Below are 24,629 nucleotides of genomic sequence, written 5' to 3' on the forward strand. Positions count from 1 at the left end.
GCAATCTTGTTAGAATACAAATAGAAGTATCAGAAAGAAAAATTAAAGCAAACAGTTAAGAAGCTTTTCTTTCTCCAGCAATGAGTTGGTTCAATCTGCTTGCCAATTTCGGACCGATAACATAAAAATCGTTGCTAAGAAATATGAAGAGCTTTAGTTTCTGATTGGTCATTTATATAAAACTCCGCCCCTGATTGGACCTTTATTTTAGCGGCAATTGTCCCTGTGCCAGTGGGGGCCCAACGGTTTCTCGCCCTGTATATTTTGTATTTCGTGCGTGGTTAACACAAGTCGCTTTTGACGCACAAACAGACAGACGACGGCTATTATTATAGAGATATATTTATATTTTTATTAAAAAATTAGGTCCTTAAAATATTTGCCCTTTACTGTTTTCCAGCCTACCATTGCATTTTCTTGCTGACCACAAAAATTTTTTGATCCTTTAATATTCTTTTATTTTCCCAGTATTTCGCTGATTTCCGACACAAAAATGGTTAAACTACTGACGTAAGTTAATTCTCCATAAGTATAAGCATAGTTAAATAAAAATATAGCAAACAAATCGCTAAACAAATGAATAATCAAAACAAAAGAGTACCTTGATTGAATTGGTGTGTATGTTCAGACTTTTGGAACTAAAAACGAACACAACTCTTTAACGACGTTTCGGCCGTACGACGGCCATTTTCAAGTATAGCTATTTACAATTGACAAATTCAACACTATATACAAAATATTGTACGATATATCATCGTACGATCAAATATTCCATAGGGGCAAGTCAATTTTTGCAAAAGTGATTTTCGTAAACTCCTCTCTCTGGCCACAGAAAATTCTTATTTCACGTTTGACGGTCAACTATTCCAGCAAGTCGATGGGGTAGCTATGGGATCACCTCTTGGCCCCAGCCTTGCTAATGCTTTTCTTTCGCACCACGAAAAGACTTGGTTGGATAATTGTCCATCATCCTTTAAGCCAGTGTATTATAGAAGATATGTTGATGATGTTTTTGTGTTGTTCTCATCTCCTAGCCATTTGCCTCTATTTAAGGACTATCTTAATAGGCAACACATCAACATATCTTTCACGTCTGAGTGCGAGGCCGATAAAACTCTTCCGTTTCTTGACGTATCTGTTTCTCGCAATGAATCGAAGTTTGTTACATCTATCTATAGGAAGCCTACATTTAGTGGTGTTTACACGAATTACAACAGCTTTTTGCCGGAAGAATATAAAACGGGTTTGATAATGACATTGATTTTTCGGATATTTAAGATTGTTTCTGATTTTTCTAGGTTTCACTTAGAAATGCAAGATCTTAGAAACATTCTGTTAAGAAATGGCTACCCGTCAAGTTTGATTGATCAATGCATTAAGTCTTTTCTCGACAGAATGTTTCAAGATAAGAAAGTTTTCAGTACCGTGCCTAACTTAGAAGTTCTTATTATTTTGCCATATTTGGGTAATATATCGTTGAAACTGCGAACTCACTTAGTTAAAACATTTGATAAGCATCTTCCGTGCTGTAAGCTTAGGGTTATTTTCAAATCGGGTTGTAGAATTGGCAATTTTTTCCGGTTTAAGGACCGTGTTTCAAAGGCTCTGCGTTCAAAAGTCGTATATAAATATCAGTGTGATGGCTGCAATGCCATCTATTATGGGAAAACTATGCGACATTTGAAAGTTAGAGCCTGCGAACACATGGCCGTTTCTGCCTTGACTGGAAAATCCGTCAAATCTATTAACCTTAGTGCGGTTTTGGAGCATGTTGTTTTCTGTAAAAATAGACCATCTTTAGATAATTTTTCTATTATCTCCTCCGCATCTAATAATTTTGATTTGGAATTGAAGGAAAGCTTGTTAATCCGTAGGGATAAGCCAATTCTTAATAGAAATATTGCATCAATGCCATTATTTCTATTTTCAGATAATTGACTTGCCCCTACGGAATATTTGATCGTACGATAATATATCGTACGATATTTTGTATATAGTGTTGAATTTGTCAATTGTAAATAGCTATACTTGAAAATGGCCCTCGTACGGCCGAAACGTCGTTAAAGAGTTGTGTTCGTTTTTAGTTCCAAAAGAGTACCTTATGTATTTACGCTGACATGTTTCAAGTTAGTTAAGATGGTGCCGACGTTTGCTGTGACTGCTGTGGAGCACTCAGCTATGGAGAACATTGGTTCTTTCCATAAACAAGCTATTAAAGCTTGACAAAGAGCAAACTTTTTAAGGTATATTGATGTCAACATTTCCCGGTTTAGAAAATCCTGAAGTAACGATTGAACTGGACAACAACACCTGATAATAGCAGTCCATGCTGGGGACTAAGAACAACAACAAACAGCAGTTCTGAAGTGCAACGATTGTTGTCCTGGAGGTACAAAAAATAGACCCAGCATTATACAGTAAAGCAAGGGTCACGAAGAGACTGAAGTAGAAAAAATGACTTTTTTTGTTTGACGAAAAGGAAAAAATAAATAATCTGCCACCCGACCGACTTAAGGGCAGCCTAACCTTTTATTGGCACTTAATTTTAATGTTATAGATGGTATATAGTGCTTATCACTTGTGGCTTTCTGGTCCCATATGAACAAAAGTTTCCTTGTTAGGCAAGATAAATTTATGTTGCTGTGGCATAATTTCGAAAATAAACAATAGATTCTTATCACAAGAATCAATATAAACTTATCACAAAAATTTCAGCTTCTAAGTGACATTTGTGACCGAAAAATCGTTTTGAATTCACAAACAACAGAATTTCTTTAAACATACAACGTCAAATAACATATTAAAGGTACACATTGCTCGAAGAAAGATAAGGAAAAAACCTAACAAAATATTTGAATTAACGCACAAATACACGCTGGTTAAGGCATTGAAAGAGCCTTTTTACCAAAATAGGTTTGTTATTTTTAGGAGACTATACAAAAGTTATTGACAGTTTAAGCGAAGAAATCTCTTAAACAATTTTGGAAGTGATCCTAGAATTGCAGATATCAAAACAGCCTATTTAGACTATGTTTACACATTGCGGATAGATGTCGTTGCGAAATGATTGTTGCAGGTAGGCCTCGCATTTACACGGTTTGAAAGCTATCTGATACGCAAAACGGAATGATTCCGTTGCACTATAAATAATGAAATCCAAAACAAAACAATTCCGGAATGAAACCTATCTGCAATGTGTGAAAAAAACCTTCAAGTTATGACAGTGTTTAAAATAACGGCCAGTCAACGGTCACTGACTGACAAATTTTGTTGATCGATTGTCAGGATCATTTTAGGAGTGTTCAGACAGATGGACAATCATTTCCATGCTTCGTGAAAAAAATATTTACTATTATAATGTATATTAATAATTAATATACATTATTATCTACTGTTAAGAATAGATAATAATCTAAATATCTCCCTTCACTTTTATTTCCCATTGATTCATATACATTTTTTTGATTTTTTTACCTTTTCTTTTACTGTAAATAGCTAGCTAAAATGCTACCATTTTGACTACAAATAAAAGGTTTCGCCGTTTGTTTATTTATTTTTTAATAGAGAGAAAAGTTTGAACCCAGGGCTTTTTAACTTTCTTACATCTGGATAGAATTAAATTTCATGATTGAAACTGGCAGTCGTCAAATATTTATTTAAAGTGGTGTTATGCATCATAAACTTGTTGGTTCTGATTTTAAGTAGGTGATGTTTGGGTAACAAGGATTTTATTCCGCATGGGGTCAAGGAAGTCTTCCATAACCCTGATGTATTTAGTGGTGTTTAGTAATGTTTTATGTTAGAAAAATTATCTTTTATTTAAAAATTCTTGATAAACATCCTCTTGCGAATACATAACGTCCTCTTCTATTGCAAGTTCAAATTAAAATAAAATTAATTTATTTGAAATTATTTATATATTTAGAAGAATTATTAAAGGTATAAGGTATAAAATTGTCATTTACTATAATGACAATCTGCCAAAAACAAAGAATACTCAAATGGAAGTAACAAGAAAGCAGCCGATACAGATGGATCCATTGTGAATACAAAACATCTATCAAAATCAAATATTTTAAAAGGTTGAAAATGACCAATCAATGTTTGTTAAACGGTTGGAGAATTTTCATGTCGATAGTTAAGTGTCAATACCAAAAGTCAATTTGCCTGAAAACACATTAGTTGTTGTTAATCTGATCAAAATTTTAACAAGCACTGATGGAATAGATATCTATTATGAAGATATAGCTGTGGTTGGGCAATCACTGAAAAGTAAAAAAGAGCATGTACCAGGTATGATTTGAATGAAGACGAAATGCTGTTTTACAACCCGCGTACGCAGGTAAGTAGTATATTAAGTTAGATACATATCATGGAGTTATAGTCTTAAGAAATGATGAACCACCCCAACAATATTAAACTATGGTGTTACTGGTGTTACATACGACATGTGAGGACATACAAGGGTAAACTGAAGTTTTTGGTGGAACAACCTGTAACATATTACTTTGACAATGAAAGAAATGGTGGTGCTGATGGAAAAGATACCTTGTATTATCATTATATCATCATTATTATCATCATATCATTGTATTATCATTCCGAATTTCATTAGAGATAAAGTTTTCATTAAAATCTTTCAAGTTTTTTACGAACATATATAGCTGTAGAGTGCATTGATGAAAGAATTTAACTGAAATGGAATAATGTATTGTGTCCGACATGAAGAGAAGGAAATGAGAAAGCAAGGTTTAAGAATCCATAAAAATTATGATAGAAATTATGAATTACGTTTTAGCTAATAGATGCAAGGATTGTGTGTTTTTGTACCATAAAAGAATTTAATGATGAAATTAAAAAAAAATTAAGAGACCTAAGAATGCTGGAAAATCTCTTTATTATATGGCTAATGACAAATCACAAAAAGCACCATTGAGTTGTCTGCTTTGTCATACGGCAAGGCAGTTTTATCAATAGAATGTACAATTACAAAGAAATACTTAAACACTTGATAGAGAATGCAATCTTTAACATGCTACACACTTTTTTTTTTGAATTTTGCACCGTATAACTTAATTCTGATATGCAAAATGTCACGAAAAATCATCAAAGAAACTGGCAATGTTCCTATCAGTGTTTTTTTCAATCTCAAAATTGACTTTTAAACTCAATCTTATAAAATGAAAAATATTTGAAGTAAAAAATCCTACTTGATACAATTTTTAAATAAAAAAGTCTGTAAAAACAGAAAAATAAAACATTCAGATAAAAAAGGTTGAATGATGGATAAAAACAAAATGAAAACATCAAAACAAGGTATATTATAGAAAAATATTGCTTATTACTGTTGTTTTTATTCGAAAGTGGCTGTGAATTGCGTGTGTCTGCTGAGATCTACAATGCAAAGTCATTAGAAAGGCTGTTTTAGACTTAAGTTTACATAAAACAGTAGTTTTAAGTTTACATAAAACAGTAATAAAACCTTACGAGAGGGTAAAAAAATTAAATTGTTAGCAATGGTGACTACAATTATTGAAGCACTTGGATTTTTTTAAGCATAAGCGAGTAATGGTGTCATATGCAGCATAACATACAAATAAAAATATAACACTAATCTTCTAAAAACCTGTACTTCTAAACTTGATTTTGCTCAACCCATCCCCATGCAATAATTGAAATACGACCCTCTGAATGATATTTTTCTGGTGGTACCTAAAGACAAAGAGCAAAAAGTTTTAAAACAAATTTTATGAGTTAAGAACATTTACCTGTCCACCTACGTCAAGAAAAAACTAGAGGAGAATTAGTATGTCATAATTTGATACTGACATACAGAAACATCTTCCATACCTGCAGAATGCCATGCCTCCAAATCACATTTACATCTTTGGAAAATACATATATTGTACCATTTGGTTGTGGCATTGAAATAACTGTTTTTGTAGTTGCATGCTCAAATGCTGCTTCTCTCTCAGCTCCAAATGAGACAGCAACTGTAAAATTTTGTGTTTTAGCTTTATCAGGTTTAATAGCTGCAGCATCATGATGAAAAGGCTTCCACTCTTTCGAATCACGATACCAATTTAAACGTGTCGCTATAAAAAACAAATGAATTCATTAAAGGTTGCAAAAGTTGTCTAAAAATTATTTTTCTGAACCATCCTTATACACGGTTCAGTTTCAGCCTACAATTGTTTAAATAAATCTTTTTATCTTGTTAAAATGCTCTTATAGATAATTTTTGCCATTTACAATTCCAGCGGCAAGCTCTTTCGGCTCAGGCATCTCTTGTAGCAGGAAAAAATATTGGGCTCTAGGTGAAGCAAGATTATTTTAGTCCATTTCTTTACACAAAGGGATTTGTTAGGACGCTGAAATTCATCTTTTGAGAATTGAAGGAAGGAAAATTGTTATGAATTAAGAAGGCTTTGACCGTGAAGAGTGAAATAAGTGAAATAATTTTTTTGTGAAATTTTGTGAAAAAAGTTTACAAATCCTTCACATGTGTCTTAAGTACTGTTACCAAGCAATCAATTTTTTCATATTTGTTTTTCACACTTCAAGATTATATAGATTATATTATATATTTAAACAATGGTTAGCTGAAACTGTGAACTTGTGTATTTAGCTAGTCTTTACCTTTAATATCCATGTCAAAATAATCGCTGATCTTATTTAGGACCATGTGAAATGTGGGACAAGACTCCTTCCACTTTTTCTTATCATCTGCAATTACATGGCTGTCCCCATGCCACAACTGCCATAAGTCTGTTTCCTCAATGCCAGATTGTCGTATTTCCCCCAATAACTTGTTATAAATTGTCAAATCATTTGGCTCACAAAACAAATCATGCACAACTAATACATCTCGCGATGTTATTTCCCTACTGTATTTTTTCCAACCAGCATGGGCAGCCAAAATTCTCATCTCTGCTGGCTTGTGAGAAGGTTTGAATGTCTCAGTATTCTTTTTTCTTGGTGTCATACCACGTTCCTCTTGCACATGCTTTCTATATGATGGTTGGTAATATGGTTTTTGTTCATTACTATTAGATACAAAATTAAAATTTTCTGGATTATTTTGTCCCCAAGAGTTTCTGTCTTCATAGTTTTTTAATGAAGAACTGCTATGTTGTTCGCCATATTTACTACCTCTGTGAGATCCCCGTCCACGACCACGTCTACCATCATTACTTCTTCCAAACAAATGGCTGTTTACACCTCTTCTGCTGGGACTTTTTTTCTTGTGGTGATTCACAGGGGCTTCACATCGAAGTCCTTCCTCGCCTGTGTTCCTATCTTCTAAAGAAACTTGGTTAAAGCTATCAACTATATCTTCATCAGGGTTGTGTTTACTTTTAGGTTGATAACGTTCAATTGAATTTCTTCTTTTGTTGTGTTTATGGTCCATTTTGGTTAACAATGCACGTGGCGCCTTCAGCAACTAAATAAACAAGTACCATTATGGGAATTCGCGCATACGTTAAATTTTACGTTATTGTTGAAAAAACAACCTCGTCCCTAGCACTTGTCAGGCTTTCGACGGCCCTTTAAATATGGTGGTCATTGCTGTGTGTTGTTAAAGATGTTGCATTCGGTTGTTCTTCTGACAGGTCGTGAAGCTGTTCAATCTCGATTTCATTTTTTGCTTTTGGCGGCGGGAAAAAATAGACTAAGAGCACTGGGGTTGAAGTTGGCAACTGTTGTAAAAAAAGGAAACCAAACATTTATTGTACAACAAAGAGTTAGATCGACATTTTTAGTATCAAAACTCTTAACCACTTTTTTTAACTCTTTGGTTTCAAAGGGTGTCACGTACTCACAGGCTAAATGAGCACGTTATCATGGCATGATAACGTGACCCTTAGGCCCCATGATGGGTCTATAAGGGTCATTTTATCAAGAGATCCCAGCTAGCTCCAAAATACGCCCGAAAAATAAATACAAAACTATCGCTCTTATATTGTATAATTTAGAAATATGTGATTGCACATTCTTAGGTGCAGCTAGAGCAGGCATGAAAATAGCAGGAAAAGTAGAAGACCAATCCCCTAAACCTTCCATGAAAGAGTAGCCAGGAAAGATGAGAAAAATGAGAAAAAGAAATATTACTTTCTCAATGAATAAAAATATTAAGTAACAAAGTGAAGTGACGTATCTTCTACAATCAAAGTTTTCGGGTTGTGGTTATTTATGCATAATGACCAGACTCGTAATGACGAGTCCGGCGTGGTACAGCGGTTTCTCTGTCTGAGTGCACCGATCAGGATCAATCGCAGTATTATATTTTCCCCTTGATTTTATTTTATAAAATCAGAATTGTAATCCCGGCGCCTATGCGTAATTCTTCAATATATACCCATTTCTTGTTACCAGAGCCTTTTGGGATAAAACCTCGAAGTTTATCTTAAAGAGCTCTGGGAACGAAAGTGATTTTTACCTAGAATGAGTCTTGATTTCCCGACATTTTTGAGTAATTGTGTACGCGCGAAAGCAGATGAACAACCTAAACTTTGAAATTGCTCGATTTATATACTACTTGATAAATTAATGAACAGGAAACTTGAGTCATCTTAAGCAACGTTGTCCCCAGGCGCACTTGCCTTCTTGACATCAAAGTTGCCCCGAGGTTTAGCCGCCAAGTAAGCGCTAACTTCTTTGACGAAAAAAACCCTGAGAACGGGAATGCCATGTTAAGTAGAAGAATGGCTAAAACCATATGTACCAGTCCTAATTGAATGCATACAAACATGTGGTTAAGTGTTTAGACAGTGTGACCATGACATGTTCAATGCAGCAATTCCAGCACATTACAAATTATACTATTCAATTCTCAACAGTTTTAAGGAAGGCAAACTTAAGAAATTTATTGTCAAAAATAAACTCCGGAACATTTGCAGAATCAGCTTTAACAACCGCCTTTTTTTCAATAGCAAAAGCTAAGTCCGAACAATTCAAAAAATTCCAGAAGAATTTAAACTATTTAGTGATAACTCACAAATCATAAGGTGTGCGAATAAAGTCGATCAGATATTTAGTGCTCCCCTTATATGCTATATTCGACTAAAGCTGTCAAACCCCGCACATGCGCTCTATTCTCAAGAATGCAAGTGCTCCTGTGGTGCGTGTAGACAAGATACTTTTATCTATAATAAAATAAAATACCCGTATCTGTTTGTCTGTCACCCAAAATGGTACCACAAGTAGCGAGACGCGACGGGCGAATCTGTGCATTTTCCCCCGGGCGCCACTAGTTTCCTGAAAAATCGATCGGTATAAAATATTTAAACGTTAGTAGACACGTAAATTTATATAAAGAACATATAAATAACTAATAATAAACGTAAATATATAAAATTATCCTCGAATAAAATTTGGAGCCCTTACAAACTCTATGGAAAAGTCGAGGGGATTACTTGACGTCCTTGATATCAAAAAGGCAAAAACCCCTGGGAACGAGGTTGACTAAAGAAACGGCGTAATAGAAGAACGCAAAAAAAGTCCACGACATCATAAAATCTTTCCTCTCTGTGTTTGGTATTTCCTATCTTCCTCAATATTTTTATTTTTTTTGCGTTTGCTTTTCATATCGTGAGCACTTTATACCAGTATTTATTTTAAAGGGGAAAAAAGTTTTGACGGTTTGACGTGTTGGGGCGGGTGCAACGCTTACTTCGACACACGTTAAAGATTTTTGCTAAACAAGATACAAAAATTATAGTATCCAAACAAACTAAAATTGACGTTAAAAATCGTTTAAATCCTACTGCGATCCTCCGACCCTCTAGTGTGCCGTGGGTGCAAGGAATCAAGAAACAGACGCAGGGACACAAACTAGAATAAAATAAATAATCAATAAATATAACTTACTAGCTTGTTCGCGATTAGTCACTAAATATTCACACTTCCACTAAGTAAAACAAGAGTTCTACTGAACTCTACTAAATCCACATTCAGATTCTATCATCACAGAAAGCTTCACACAGCTTGTTTAAATTTTAATTTCTGTGCTGACAAAAAACGCCTTTATAAGCAAAAACGCGCTGGGAACAAATAGCAGTTCAACCGTTTCCAGTCGAAATCTTGTCACGGCTCCTCAGGTGGGGAATCGGACTCAACAAGCAGTACAATCTTCGCTATCGCACGGACAACTTCTTCTCCATTGACACGTGACTTGTCGAATATGATGGAACTTGTCTGGAAATACATCGGTTATTCGCGCCATCGGCCAAGAGTTTCGAGGTGCGTCAGGTACCATGAGCAGAACGATGTCTCCAACACCAAAATTCCTTCGGCTTTTCCACCATTTGGATTTCTCTTGCAACGTTGCAAGAAATTCTTTTTGCCATCGACTCCAAAATTCGTTTGTGATATGCTGTATGCGTCGCCAACGACGTGTAATGTATACGTCAACAGCATCAAATGTTCCAGGTGGAGGTGCAATAACCCTTGTTTTTGTCGTGAGAAGGTTGCTTGACGAAATCGGCATCAGACTTTCTGGATCACTCAAGGTGGTCACTGTCAATGGCCTTGAGTTGACAACAGCCTCAATTTCGCATAGCAGCGTGCGCAGATTTTCATCGTTGATGCTGTCGCCATGGGTCTTCAAAAGATCTACCAATATAGATCTCACTGTGCAAATTTTCCGTTCCCAGACACCACCGAAATGACTAGCATGAGGTGGATTTCTTCGCCATTCAATTGCATCACAATCATTGTCATTGAGAAATGTATCAATTTTTTCACGATCCAATTCCTTAAAAGCACGCTTGAATTCGTTGTCAGCACCAACAAAATTCGTGCCGTTGTCACTTCTGATGGTTCTGACATTTCCACGACTTGCGATAAATCGTCGCAGAGCTTGGATAAAGGAGTCTGTTTCCAAGGAATTAGTCGATTCAAGATAAATTCCTCGGCAAGCCAAGCACGTGAATATGACACCATATCGTTTGACTTCTGAGCGTCTTTCCTTTATCAAGATGGGGCCAAACAGATCAACTCCACAATAAGTAAATGGAGCAGCCTCGTTTACACGATCTTCTGGCAGAGGACTCATTTGTTGTACTCCAACTTTTCCTCTTTGGGTCCGACACTTTAATCACGCGTCAATGACAACTTCTGCAGGGAACCTTTTGTGGACCATTCATTTTGATTGCTGCTCAAAAACTTCCTGTAATCTTCAGCCAGGTAATGCTGCTGTAGAATTCGTATGAGAGACAATTCAGCTTTTTAATCTCATTTACAGTGACCAGAACAGGACCAGAGGCCGCGTCGGATCTCAGGGTCATTCTGTGTCTTTTTGAACCACCAGTCCTCAATTTCTCCACGAACAGCAGGACAAAGCTACAGACTCAACAGCTTCTTCCAACTAGAATATTTGTTTTCCAATCGGGTGATAAGTGACGTGAGTGAAGTGATAAGTGACGTAGCATGGACACTTTTTACAGCTTTTACTTCTGGATCATCATCCGCAACTTGGTATTCACATTTTGGTACACTGTCCATCTTTTCCCACAAAAACTGAGGTCCGCTGAACCATTGTTGTGACTTCCTGATGTCTGTAGGCTTGAGTCCCCTTGACGCATAGTCAGCAGGATTTGAATTCGTCGATACATAGTGCCAATGATTTGGTTTCGTCATTCTTCGTATGTACGCAATACGATTAGGGACGAACAATCTGAACCTTTTCGAGCTGTTCTTGATATACCCAAGGACAACTTGACTGTCAGTCCAAAAAGATTTGCTATCAACCTCGTACTCAAGCTCTCTTCTAACCAAGTTGACAACTGTAGCGGCCAACGCTGCAGCAACCAACTCTAGGCGAGGCATTGTAGTTTGGGTTACTCTAGCTTTGCCCATAACCAATGTGCAATGAATTTTGTCGTCTTCATTGACAAGTCTAACATAGCTCACTTGTCCATACGGAGTTTTACTTGCGTCGCAAAATAGTGGAGACTGTTGACTGCTCCAAAATCAGCAGGTTTAAAACATCGGGGCACTGAAATTTGCTCCAAGAAGTGCAATGTTGACTGCCACTGTGTCCATTCCAAGTTCACTTCGGGCGGTATAGGATCATCCCATCAGAGATTTGACTGACACAATTTCTGCAAGATTTTTCTTCCAGTGACGAGGAATGGTGCAGCCAAGCTAAGATGATCGTAGATGGAACTGATGATTGATAACAACCTTCGTTTGGTTGCTGGTTGACTTTGGAGGTTGATCTTAAAGACCATTGAATCATTTTCCACGCACCAGTGTACTCCAAGTGCACGATCAAACGGCAGATTCGTTTTCACACCCATTCTTCTTTCATTTTCAGGTATCTGCTGAAGTAATTCGACGCAATTGCTGGTGAACTTGGTGAGACGGAATCCTCCTTTTGAACAAATCTCCATCAGCTTCACAATTAATGCCACAGCAGATTGAATGTTGGGTTTCGACTTCAGCAAGTCGTCAACATAGAAATTCCTTAGAAGCGTCAGAACAACCTCGTCCCCAAACTCTTTACCATCTTTTGCTGTTCGTCTTAATGCAAGTTGCTGCATGATGGAGAAGATGTACCACCAAAGATATGCACGCACATCTCATACGCCATCAAGGGAAGGTTGAAATCACCATCTGGCCACCAAAGATATTGCAGATATCTACGTTGTTCTTCTGGTACCCTCATTTGGTAGAACATCGCCTCAATGTCTGCCATGAAGGCTATTTGCTCTTGGCGGAATCTCATCAGCACTCCCACCAGCTGGTTCGTCAAATCCGAACCAGACAACAACTCTTCGTTCAGCGAAGTTTTCTGCTCGTCGTCTGGCCATGGATTCGTTGTTGGGAAGTTTTGGATTACCACGACGGAATGGTAACGGGACTCATAATGGCCATTCTTCAATTGGACTTGGCGCATCAATTTCATGTATTGTAGATCTTCCTGAGACACCTCAAGATCATCATCCATTGATGTGTCTGCAATTTTGTGTGAAGTATAGGTTCGTTGCAGCATGTCATCAATACTTCGATCTTCCCATTGATGCACGATGCAAAATTGATGAGCAATAGGCTTTTTGTTGAGTGACGTCACGCTGATTCTGTTACACAATCTCACTGTCGTTTGAAACTTCAGCCATTGGTCCAACTACACACCAGCCAAGTTAGGATTTGAAGGCGTAAGGTCCTCCGTTTTGATTGGGGGACGACCTTCTCTGGTTCCAAAGCACGAGGACAATTTGCTCGTATTAGCAAACCAATTCTTACGTCACGTTCTTCGCACAGTTGGTCCGCTACGTCGTTTAAATACGTCCACTGACATATCTTTGTTGGCGTCGGTATTTCTTTATTGCTTAGAGGGATGGAACAAGTTTTCGGCAATTTGATCCAATCATTGGTATTTTTGTTGGCGCCTTTCACCAAGAGACCATTTAACAATGAAGATTTTTCCGTCTGTTCGCCAGTGAGTGACTTTACCGTTATCTCACTCTCGGTACCCTTCAGTCACAAGCAAGACAGGAGTTCTTTGTGGATGAAGGTACCTTGACTACAATTGTCAAGCAGCGCAAACGTTAAGATGTCGGCCATCGCATCTTTGTGTCGAAGGATTACTGGAATGGCGCACATACTGATGGATCTTTCTGATGAAGTTGAGGAACCAATGCTGCAATTTTTGATGTTGCTCCCCTGTTCTGGTGAAGTGTCTTCACGTTCATCATTTTTGGTCTCCATCTTGCTTTGATGATATTCGTGTAAACCAGTCGGGTGTTTCTCTTTGCATGTGGTGCATATACGTTTGTTTTTACACGCACTTACGATGTGTCCAGCGCCATAACATCCAAAACAAAGTCTTTATGTCTAAGCCAACAGCATTTGTCTCTAATAGATCTCTCCATGTAGTCCCTGCATTTCTCGAGATCGTGATTCTTGTCACACGCAGGGCATTTGCTGATATTGGATGAGAAGGTTTTGACTGGTCTAGTCTTTCCAGATTCTTTGCCATTTCTCTGTCGTTAGTTTGAATGCTCTAAACGCATCTCTTGAGAACAACGGATCGTTGGCCAACGTGCATTCTTGGTCGACAAATTCTAGAAGATCACTGAGGGTCGGTTCTCTTCCATGCCGCATTCTTAGCATCAGGGTTTTACGATTCCACCTGTCTCTGCTGCTGTTTAAAAGTTTGCTAACAATTGCACAAAGATTTTCAGGTCTAGCGTATTCCAATATTGCCCTTCAAATAAACTGTTGCACTTCAGCAGGAACGTGTACAGCGTTCAAAACCCAGTTGCATCCCCAGGTTTCAGTTGACTCATCGAACGCAGCTCTTTTCGATATGCAGCCAATATTCTGTGCGGGTCTCCGAAGCGTTTCTTCAGAAGCTGCTTCGCAAGGATGTATCCACTGGTGGGAGGCCCCTGTATGCATCCCTTGATCAGCTCCTTCACCTCTCCACGTGTGTACTTAATCAATCTTCTGAGTCGTCCACGTGGATATTTGATTTTCTTCTCAACCATCTCTTCAAATGTTGTTATGAAGTACTTGAACTCCAAAACGTTGCCATCGAAGATGTCCAAATCACCGTCGGGGCACCTTGCTGCAGCAACAAATCTCGCAATGCTGCCGCGAGATCTTGATCACGCGTTGATTCATGCTTCCTCGAAAATGTTGATTGTAGTTCATCATTATCATGTTGCTGGAAGTTTGTAACATCTGGTTGATTGGCTGATACATTGCTTCTTCCAAGTGAATTAAAAACATCGCCAACGGCTCGTGATAAGCTAGGACTTGCGTCTTGATAGTTTTTGTCTCCAGCATGATGATGGTTATTCAGGTCCTTAGACACAAATGTTGCATTTTTGTAACGGCAAGTTTCTTCCTTAAACTTGTCGTAATTGCTGACGTCACCATGTTGGTTCGAGGTGAACGTCTTGTACGCAGCCATTTTTGCTTCTGACTTCGCAATTTTCTCTTGCAGCTGTGTTCTTGCCAAAAGATGCTTGCTTTCAGCAAAATTTTCTGCAACTCGAAGCTCAGCAAGCTTCGCCGCTTCATCAGCTATCTTTTCTTGCGTCGATCTTTTTGAAAATTGGCTGCTTGTCGCTCTACTTGAACGACTTCTTCTTGACAGTTGGCTTTCTGAGCGGCTTCTGGTCGAGGTACGCAAAGGAGAGACGTCGCGCTCCAGTTTCTGCTCAGCGTCGCGCAACCACTTGATACTTCTGGTCTTCAGAAGATAGACCTCACCCTCTGCTCTATCCACCACTTGATCATCTAAAGCAGTTTCCTCGGGTGTCAGAGTGCGTCTGTACTGTTCGCTGACTTCTATGAATTCCTTCATCAAGGAATCCAGTCTTGACAGCAACTCTCGAACTTTCGTTACATTTATGAAGCTTCTCATTGACTCTTCGATGTTTGAAATCGTAGCCATGATGTCCAAATTCAACTTCTGACGTTTTCGAAGATAGATACTTCCAAAGTATTCAGCGCCCTTGTACGTCACTTTCCGTCTACGTCCAGTGATGTCACCAGTCACATCTGGCATGCTTCACGACTTTTTCATTGTGTGCAAGGATTCAGCTACTTAGTTGGGGCGGGTGCAATCAATCAAGATACGCTTACTTCGACACACGTTGAAGATTTTTGCTAAACAAGATACAAAAAATATAGTATCCAAACAAACTAAAATTGACATAAAAAATCGGTTATATCCTACTGCAATCCTCCGACCCTTTAGTGTGCCTCACTAGTGGGTGCAAGGGATCAAGAAACAGACGCAGGGACACAAACTAGAATAAAATAATCAATAAATATAACTTACTAGCTTGTTCGCGATTAGACACTAAACATTCACACTTCCACTAAGTAAAACAAGAGTTCCACTGAACTCTACTTAATCCACATTCAGATTCTATCATCACAGAAAGCTTCACACAGCTTGTTTAAATTTTAATTTCTGTGCAGAAACAGACAAAAAACGCCTTTATAAGCAAAAACGCGCTGGGAACAATTAGCAGTTCAACCGTGTGTTGTTCCCAAGACATATACACGACATAATATAAACTAATTAAAACGGCATTAACAGACGCTTCTACAAAATATAAAGTCGTAAATGCGTTTTCTCTTTTGTTTCTAAGTTTTTTTTAAGCATTCCTTGCCCTGTGAAACAATCTTCAATGTCTCGCACCTGGCGCCTAGAAATCCTACCATTTTGAATAAATTGAAAAACATTCCCAAATCTCTGATACTCCCGCATCGAGTTCCTACTGAATTCTGGATGTCCAGTGCTTCAGATAAATCCGTTGTAAGATTTCTACCATCTCACGCGACTCCATAAAGTATGCGTAGAAAATACATCGTTATTGCACCTTTACGTGTTGATGTGTTTAGATTGTGTTAAAAAGTTATAGGAAGCAGAAAAATAACATTTCCCGCAAAATTGCAAAAACGCGCATTTAGGCCGTCGCCTGAGACAGCTCTAATCGCATACCTCTCAAGCTTTTCAAAGGTGGTTTAGTTGACATGTAATACGAAAAATAAATACTCAACAAATGTGAATTTAAGGGACTGCCGCAACGATGTGGCTATTTACTTCCCGCATATTATATTTAGATTTAAGCACGAGCATGTAGCGTTTTTTGATGAAGATGAAATTCGTACGTGTTTTGCAAATTTTTTTTATAGATATAATAAAGAATACGCTACAATCTGCAATCGCAGTCAATTTGAACAATGTTTTAATTTATATGTAAATACAGTTTGTGAGTCGCTAATACATCATGTAGTAATTATCACGTGTCGCTTGTGCAAATTATGTCTGTTTCTGTGCGGTCGGGCTGCAGGTATCACTGACTGCACGTATCGATATTAGGACCCTTACTCTTTCTTTACGAATTTTTCGTGGTATTTTCTTTCCAATGGTGAAATCCTCAGCAAGAAATAAAGTAACGATATTAAAGAGCAATGCATAATTGAAATAACAAGGAACCATTTAAATAGAAGAGGCTGTTAGTATGAGAGCCGAACTCTGTGCAAGACTTTTTCCGCCTCTATATAATGGAAAAAGTGTAGTGAGATGCTTGAAACAGTGTGTTGTATTTTATATGGAAAAGGCTTCCCGTCGCCTTAGGTTAAGAGGGATCTCGCTAGCAGGATGGGATGAAATTTTTCGGGGAAACACTGACTTTAGTTGAAGTTTTGATAAGAGTAGAATCCGACAATGGTCCTGTCCAACCTCTCATCTAAATAGCTCTATGATTTTCTAAACACCATCCCCATGGTAGTTGCTTTTCGGGGGGATGTGGCAGGATGATAGCTCTGGCGCCACAGTGAAAGGAGTTGAGGCACAGCATAAGATTTTACTGAACAAGGTGGCAAATATATTTATAAATTCTGTGTTAACAATAAAATGCGCGTCCTCTTAAAACGTGGTAATATTTAGAGTTTCAGAATAGGAATAGACGAGTTTGTTACGATGAAACTCATACGTACCATAAGTAGGTGTTACAAAGCGACATAAGACAAATAAAGGAGAAGGAAGGGGTAGTTTAGTTATCCAAAATTTAATCCGTACATAAGAAGGAGGGAGTCAGTGGCAATGTGCACCTGTACTGTTTGATTTTTACTACTTCACAATTTTTTTTTTTTTTACTTTTTGTTAAAAACTTACAAAGCGCTATCAAAGCATCTTGGTCACACCAAAAACCAACGAAATAGTTTCCAGAAAGAGAACTACAGAATTTTTTTTTACGAGAAACAGAATCTTGAATCAAAAAAATAAAAAATGACGACAAAATAACTTAGTTTACTATAACCACTCGTTCTTAGTCAGCAAGTTAGGTGTACGCCTAAGAGTAATACCATGCAAAACAAATTAGTTGTAAATCCTAAATTGTACATTTTTTTTAACTACTAACTTCTATTTATTTCTAAATACTATATACAAAAAATGGCCAAAACAAAACCTTATAAATACTTTGTGGAAAAATAAATGACCTTTTTGGATGTAAAAAAGGGTTTAAAGATAGAAGCGTTCATATAAGATGCCAACACTGCGCAAAACTAGAAAAAAATGTCGTGTGAAAGAGCACTAAACTCTAATTCAGCCCAGGTTTTACTAAAACTTAGTTGTCGAAGAATTATCAGTCGCTAAAGCCTGTATGTAAGAGCACTTACCTTTCTCTTATAAAGACTATTTCTAGAAGAATAAATTTAAATTTAGCCATAAATCGCAACATTTGTCGTTTTCGTCCTGTGGATGTTGTTCATCGGTAATTTTTCAAGTATGACGCCATTTTGTACTGACATCGTTTCAAAACGCCAGTTAATACGCCAAATCGATATTTTCCGGTATGACGCCTTTTTGCCAACATTGATTCGACGACGCCAGTTAATGTTTACGTTATATCGCTATTTTATGACAACATTGTTGCCGCAACATCTGTATTCTTCTGATATTCCACCATTTTATCCGCGAAATCTACACTACCCTTTCCGGCATGACGACATTTTACAATGACGTCATTTTTGTGAAATATATATTGACTTCAGCAATTTGACATTAATACATTAGACTTCCCATTGACAATACTTCAACCATTACATACTTACAAGTGTTTTGCGACTATAAATTTAAACGCTAGCTTGCAGAACGCTATGTTTTGTGCAAGACTGGTTTCTATATGATAAACCCTGAGTACTGCTCCCAAAGTCTACCTTCATAGGTTGCTGTGGATATAGGGCGTGCTATGGGTGAGAAGACGCCTTTGTTTATGTAAAGACCAGGTCTTGCTTTAGTGAATCGATCCAACGCGTCCGAGTTGACGAAGCCAAACAAATTTAAATGTGATAACTCCGGAAGTTTTAGCAGTTCTCTAAAACATAAACACAAATAAAATTGACGACACTACAACAATATTTGTTTGAAAGAATTCGGTCCGACTGGTAGCCTGGTGGTTGAGCGGTCGCTTCCAGTGCTGGAGGTCTTACTTTCAAATTCCGCCCGAGTCATGCTAGAGATTATAAAAGTGCGAATCTATCCTTTCTGCTAAGCATTCAGCATGAGAATAGGATTATTATCTTAAGCGGTTGTCTAGTTGAGCGATAGCTGTGTTCGCACGACTTTCGTAACTCAAATGGGAGCTTTAAATGCACTGTGACCCCCTTCCCAAAACCCTCGTTTATAGCAGTACTAATAGAAACCGAAAATCCTGGGTAAACAATTTAAGTAATCTATTAATTAGCTGTTTTAAAATTATCAACCATTATGACCTACTTCAATGGCTAAAAGAGATAGCTTTTGTTCACAACACACACGTATCTCCCAGCGATTTAAGTAACAGATCAACCATGTAACACACAAACATACATTTCTTATCCTGCTAGCAACTTCGTTCCCAGGTTTCTTTCCTCTTTTTATTTATTTATTTAGCATGAGCCCTTTGGGGGAAGGAGCATTACTTACAACAACTGTTCGGGTTTCACATCAGAACATCGACTTATTGACAACTTCTGAAGAAAAGCGCAGTTGTCAGCAACTAATTTCATCGTTCCTATCTGTAATGTGACGTCACTAAAATAAAGGTAAAAACATCCAGGTTTTTTGAAAAAAAAACAGAAAAGAAAACTTTCAAAATGTTTAACACTGTACCTGAAATCAAGCGCTGTGAGTTTGCTACACGAAGTCACTAGCATCTCCATGACTACAAAGTAAACAAAACACTTAACAACTGGCTCGTAAAGGTAATTCGTGTTACCAGACCTGTTAGAATTACAAATCCTTTGATTGTTCTGATTATTCTCGTATCAAATTTATACTTGCATTTCTTAAAGACGTTTTTGAAAGCCTCATATTGAAATATTTCTCGATTCGACCAATAAAATGTTTCCCTATGAGTAATTGAAGGGGGTTCTAATAAGAGGGGGAGCAGTGGATTTTCCAAATAATTCTTTATGTATAGAGAGTGGGAGGTGTTTATAAATTTAAATGGGTGGTAAATTGTTTTTTCAAATTTGATGTTGTCCGCCTATCTACTAGGTTTTCTTTCTATTAGGTTATCAAGAGAAAGTAAACCTTCAATATGTATTGCCAAGTTTATGACAAAATTTAACTTGTAGAATATTTCAACTTGAAATATCAGAAATGCTGACCTTTTCTGTTTATTCCACCTCTCAATCCGCTTAAATTTAATTCTTGCAACTCCTTGCAGCGGCAAATCTGCAGAAAAAACAAAACGCGAAACAAGTAAAAGCAGAAAAGCAAGCCAGAAGAAATTTCAGGATTAGAATGCCAGGTTTAAAGATATCCCCAAATCTCCAACAACCCGTTTGCTTTATTGAAGAAGTAATTTCACTTTTGTCTGTTCAGTGTTCAATTTATTGTGGAAAGCTTGTTATTTCTTGATTTCATTTCTACTAAACTATTATGTTCAAGAAAAGATAAAATTTCCACAATAACCATCTGTTTACAAGTTCCTCTATGTAGATTGACTAACAAAGTTTTCCTTAAAACTAGTTATTATTATTTTCCATTACTTTGCGTTTATTGTGAAAAACACTTGATTACATCCAGTGAACTTACGTATCGAACGCTGTCTCTTGTTTGATTGGTCCATGATAAATTTAACGACTTCAGTCTGAAAAAAGTACAAGTCATAATGTTTACAAGTTTGAGTTCACTCTAAATGTCTGACCCCTATCTTACACCTTAAGCTTTTTAACACGAAAAGTGTCAATGTTCTTCATTATTTTGTGTGTTTGCAGTTTAAATTATTTTATACGCAGCCCTGTGTCCTTTTTCTTTAAAAGTCAAATTAAACTATATAAAAACAGAGCAAAGCTTTTTTGTTAAAACTTGCGAAAATTCTAGAGCTTTGTGCATAAGAAAAATGATAAGATTGTCACGAATCTTCCCGTGTAGTTTTTTTTCTTTAACGTACTAAGAAAATTAACAAGACCTCCACGGCTTTTGCGAACCGTTGTGTTTTGACAATAAAAGAAACAACGTAAATGTCTAAAAGTTAGCCAATCATAGCACGACAACTAGAAAATACAGCCAATCATAGCACGACAACTAGAAAATACATCCAATCACAACATACATCGCCTCGTAAGCTTAAAAACACTGTAAAGACATATGAACACTTAGTTTCCAGTCCCTTACTTTAAACACTTTCTAGTTACCACATCTATGGCAGATGATGTCAAACCAATCGACAAGGCTAAATTCAATACTTCTAAACCATGGTTATAGCTAATGGCACTAAAAAAAATCATGTTACTATGACAACCAGTAAAAAATCATTTAACTAATAATATTGGAAAATTTAATAACGGAGTAAAAGGTTCTCGATAATTATTGCGATTCTAGAGTAACAGCAACATAAAAAAGTCGTGACAACAAGACAAAACGAATATAAAAACTACTGCCATTTTGTGTGATAATTTAAATCCTTTTGAACAGGTAAAAATACGAAGAAATAGGTTTACGTGATCTCGCGTATTCCCATTTTACAGCCTTCCAATGAGAGAAACTTTAACGAATTGCATCTCTGAAACAAAATACGGGGATTACACGTCATTCTTACAACGTCAACTGTACAACGTCATTTTTAGACGCCATCTTTACAACGTCATTTTAGACGTCATCTTACAACGTCATCTTTAGAAGTCATCTTCAGACTTCATCGTTCGAAATGACAAAACTATAAAAAGTGACCTAACACGAAGCTCGCAGGTAAAAGAACTAAAATTCTATATAGGATTGAAAAGGACGTAAATTTCGAAGACGTCAAGACATAAGTCGTTGCTTTCAATGTAGTCGAAAAGAAAATGTCAATTACAGGGCCAAAGGTTTCGACGTTAAAAAAAAGTTAAATAAGCGAAAAAACCGATAACAAAATAATATAATCTACGCGAGGGAAAAAAACGTACAGTCGATATTCATCAGTTAACCATGATTAAACCCGCACGAGAACTTTGATGCTAAACAGATTTTAAATAAACTTACAAATAACAGGCAAGCTAAGTTGTCGGCACCGAACTTCGTCATTGAAGCATCAAGGTGAGTCAGCGAAAATGTACCACAGCTAAACAAACTGAACGCGATAACATTTTGATGTGTGAATTAGACACGCAGGGGGAGAGATAAATACAGGAAATGAATGAAAAAACCTGAGCTTACGAATTTTCACTTGATACGTTACAATCGTTCACACAAATGGGAGCTAAAATCTAAAGGGAAAAATAATTTAATAAATAAAAAATTGAAATAACATTGTCAATTTTGCTTCTTTATAAATCCGACATTCCAGTTTGGGAGAAGGTTCCTGCGTTTTACCTCTGCTTTGCTTAATCGGACTACCCTAACACCACGATGGAGTATTGATCCAAGCACTCCTGCACAGTTTATATGTTTACCATCAAGGTTCACCTCTCTCCAAAGCAAGTCGTCGTATCTACGAGGGAGTGTTGTGAAAACAATACGTGCGATTGGTGGATAACAACAACCAATCATATTTTTAAGAGACTTCACAGAGATAAGTCAGGGTTTGTTTCAAAATTGTGACTTTTCTTTATGATGAGATGTTGGAGAGATATGAGAACTTACCCTAATTGTTTCCACCGATGGCAAACTTGGACACATCTCGTGAGTGAAGAATGTGGAAGGAGTTTGAAGATTGAGAGTATAATTTCGTCCACCAAGAAGGAGAACGGATCATCAATAACTACACGTGAAAAGAAATATTTTGTCAATAGATCATAAATGATCGTTAAAGGGCGGTTCCTTTAAATCATAGCGAAGAACAGTACGGAATAACAAACAGCGTACGATGTCCGAACCGTTTCTTCTCGTGATGTCCAGTAATTTCACATTTTCTATAACTTTTAGGCCATCTTAACAACAGGCGACTTCGAAATTACGCCTGTACAAAAGACCTGTGCTAACACGAAATATATTATACTCCTTTGGAACTAGGAATTGAAAGATTGGTTAAGTTAGTTCAGTTTAAATCCCGCAAATACAACCATGACTATGTGACGTTTCAGAGGGGAGTCGGGGAAGTTGGAGGAGTGGCGAAAGGCGTGGCTTCATCTTAAATATGTCGTAAAATTTCACTTACTAATTATCCCTCCTGTTTTGTTATCGGCGCCAAGAAGCTGTTTTTTTAATTCGTTGGATGTGGCTTGCACTGTTTTCGATACACACGGCACGGGTAAAAAGGTCTCTAAAATGCTGACATCAGCGGGAAACACATCTTGTTGCTCTAGTGCGACGTCCTAATAGGAAAAAAAAGTTTTAACTGTAGAGAGCTCAGTTTAAATGTGTATTCATTTACTTTATACCGAGAAGTACACTTTTACATTTCTTAAATGTTTGTCACTTCAAAAGAAAATAATTTATAACATCATAAGAACTTAAGGGATGAATGTTAAAATATATCACATGTATCGTATTGCATGCATCAAGCAAAAAAAAATACGAACCGATATGGTCAGGAAAATCAATCCATCTAGGCTAATGATAAAAAACAGTATATTTCACAGTCAGCAACAAACAAACAAACATCCAAACAAATAAACAAACCTTTCTATCTTCAGTTTTGCGTTGTTTCGATTGAGTCGCCTCATCTTGCCCCTCATTCTCAGCATCACGAGGAGTGTTCTCATCAAACGTCCAGTTCAGTGGATCCACTTCTAAACACGCTTGCAAGTAGTCTCCATTCTCACTTGAGTTAGTTCCTAGTCTTTTTTTATGCGACATATTTGGTTTGGAGGAAGTGGGGTTTGGTGAGGAAGTTGTTCCAAGTGGAGCATTCTATTTTTCATTTGTGCTTAATTCATTTCTAAACCTAAAACAGAGAAAACAAAATTGATTTTTAATCTATTAGCATAAAGAGTGCAATTATAGAACAAAGGTTAGTTGTTTACAAAAGATATACGTAAGGACGTAATGTATAACCGATACTATATGATGCAGTACGCTGATGCTATAAAATGAAGTATCCTACGATAATATATGCATTACCATATACGTTAATATAAAATAAATTACCATACGACATTATAACAAGCAGAACAAGAATAATACACAATGTAGTTAAATAAAACGCTGAGACGCAGTGTTATACGACACTATACTATAAGCCATACTACATATGATATTACAGAAGATGTAGTACGATAACATATAGTACCACACGAAACTATATGATGTAACACTAAACGATGATATATGATCAAGTACCATACGATGCTCACAGGATACTATAAGAAGTAGTACCATATGATACATGATGAAGATGATGCTATATGATGCAGAACCATACGATACTATATCATGCAGTAATACACCATACTACATGATGCAGTGCCATACGATGCTATATGATGTAGTACGATATGATAAGATTCTTGCTTAAAATTGAGATGAAAACTTTACAGACCAGCTATTGCAGTGCATAACGTGTACTTTACAAGCTCACTTTTAGCAATTCTTGCATTGTTTAGAAACAATAATACACATGATAAAAATTAAAATACGCAAAACGTTTCCATACGTATACAAATTCTTTCGTGTACAATAAATTCTGTATCACATACAAAATATTATACAAAAAAAGCAAATTTATTAAGTCGGTATATTAAGCAGA

General features: G+C 36.9%; 3 protein-coding genes across 4 annotated transcripts; all 3 read right to left on the bottom strand.

Moving 5' to 3' along the window:
* Positions 1-1,551: 1,551 nt before the first annotated feature.
* On the bottom strand, positions 1,552-7,654 carry LOC130629537 (uncharacterized). Its single transcript, XM_057442784.1, has 3 exons — positions 6,640-7,654; positions 5,851-6,095; positions 1,552-5,712 (listed from the first exon to the last, which is right to left on the bottom strand). The coding sequence occupies exons 1-3, from the start codon at positions 7,409-7,411 to the stop codon at positions 5,635-5,637; spliced, it is 1,095 nt and encodes a 364-aa protein (XP_057298767.1). The 5' UTR covers positions 7,412-7,654; the 3' UTR covers positions 1,552-5,634.
* Positions 7,655-14,509: 6,855 nt separating this feature from the next.
* On the bottom strand, positions 14,510-15,876 carry LOC130629816 (uncharacterized). Its single transcript, XM_057443177.1, has 2 exons — positions 15,800-15,876; positions 14,510-15,624 (listed from the first exon to the last, which is right to left on the bottom strand). Exon 2 carries the CDS (start codon positions 15,521-15,523, stop codon positions 14,510-14,512), a length of 1,014 nt encoding a protein of 337 aa, XP_057299160.1. The 5' UTR covers positions 15,524-15,624; positions 15,800-15,876.
* Positions 15,877-17,855: 1,979 nt separating this feature from the next.
* On the bottom strand, positions 17,856-24,001 carry LOC130629544 (S-phase kinase-associated protein 2-like). Of its 2 annotated transcripts, none has more exons than XM_057442794.1 (13): positions 23,564-24,001; positions 23,100-23,256; positions 22,586-22,703; positions 22,316-22,433; positions 22,160-22,209; positions 21,986-22,073; positions 21,466-21,527; positions 21,140-21,238; positions 20,558-20,612; positions 20,128-20,194; positions 19,628-19,679; positions 19,442-19,549; positions 17,856-18,851 (listed from the first exon to the last, which is right to left on the bottom strand). In XM_057442794.1, the coding sequence occupies exons 1-13, from the start codon at positions 23,738-23,740 to the stop codon at positions 18,656-18,658; spliced, it is 1,347 nt and encodes a 448-aa protein (XP_057298777.1). In that variant the 5' UTR covers positions 23,741-24,001; the 3' UTR covers positions 17,856-18,655. The 2 variants fall into 2 exon arrangements, with proteins under 2 accessions (XP_057298777.1, XP_057298778.1); XM_057442795.1 differs by having other exon boundaries at positions 21,986-22,064; positions 23,564-23,999.
* Positions 24,002-24,629: the final 628 nt, after the last annotated feature.

The sequence above is a fragment of the Hydractinia symbiolongicarpus genome, chromosome 2 (assembly GCF_029227915.1).
Source record: "Hydractinia symbiolongicarpus strain clone_291-10 chromosome 2, HSymV2.1, whole genome shotgun sequence".
Classification (NCBI taxonomy): Eukaryota; Metazoa; Cnidaria; class Hydrozoa; order Anthoathecata; family Hydractiniidae; genus Hydractinia; species Hydractinia symbiolongicarpus.

Coding starts and splice junctions, on each gene's coding strand:
- LOC130629537 (XM_057442784.1), bottom strand. CDS start 7,411: ATGGACCATAAACACAACAAAAGAAGAAATTCAATTGAACGTTATCAA. Junction 6,096..6,639: donor TTTTGACATGGATATTAAAG/GTAAAGACTAGC, acceptor TGTTTTTTATAG/CGACACGTTTAAATTGGTAT. Junction 5,713..5,850: donor GGAGGCATGGCATTCTGCAG/GTATGGAAGATG, acceptor CTTTGTCTTTAG/GTACCACCAGAAAAATATCA.
- LOC130629544 (XM_057442794.1), bottom strand. CDS start 23,740: ATGTCGCATAAAAAAAGACTAGGAACTAACTCAAGTGAGAATGGAGAC. Junction 21,528..21,985: donor ACTTAGCTTGCCTGTTATTT/GTAAGTTTATTT, acceptor ATTTTGTTTCAG/AGATGCAATTCGTTAAAGTT. Junction 19,550..19,627: donor CTCACAGCGCTTGATTTCAG/GTACAGTGTTAA, acceptor CCTTTATTTTAG/TGACGTCACATTACAGATAG.
- LOC130629816 (XM_057443177.1), bottom strand. CDS start 15,523: ATGCCAGATGTGACTGGTGACATCACTGGACGTAGACGGAAAGTGACG.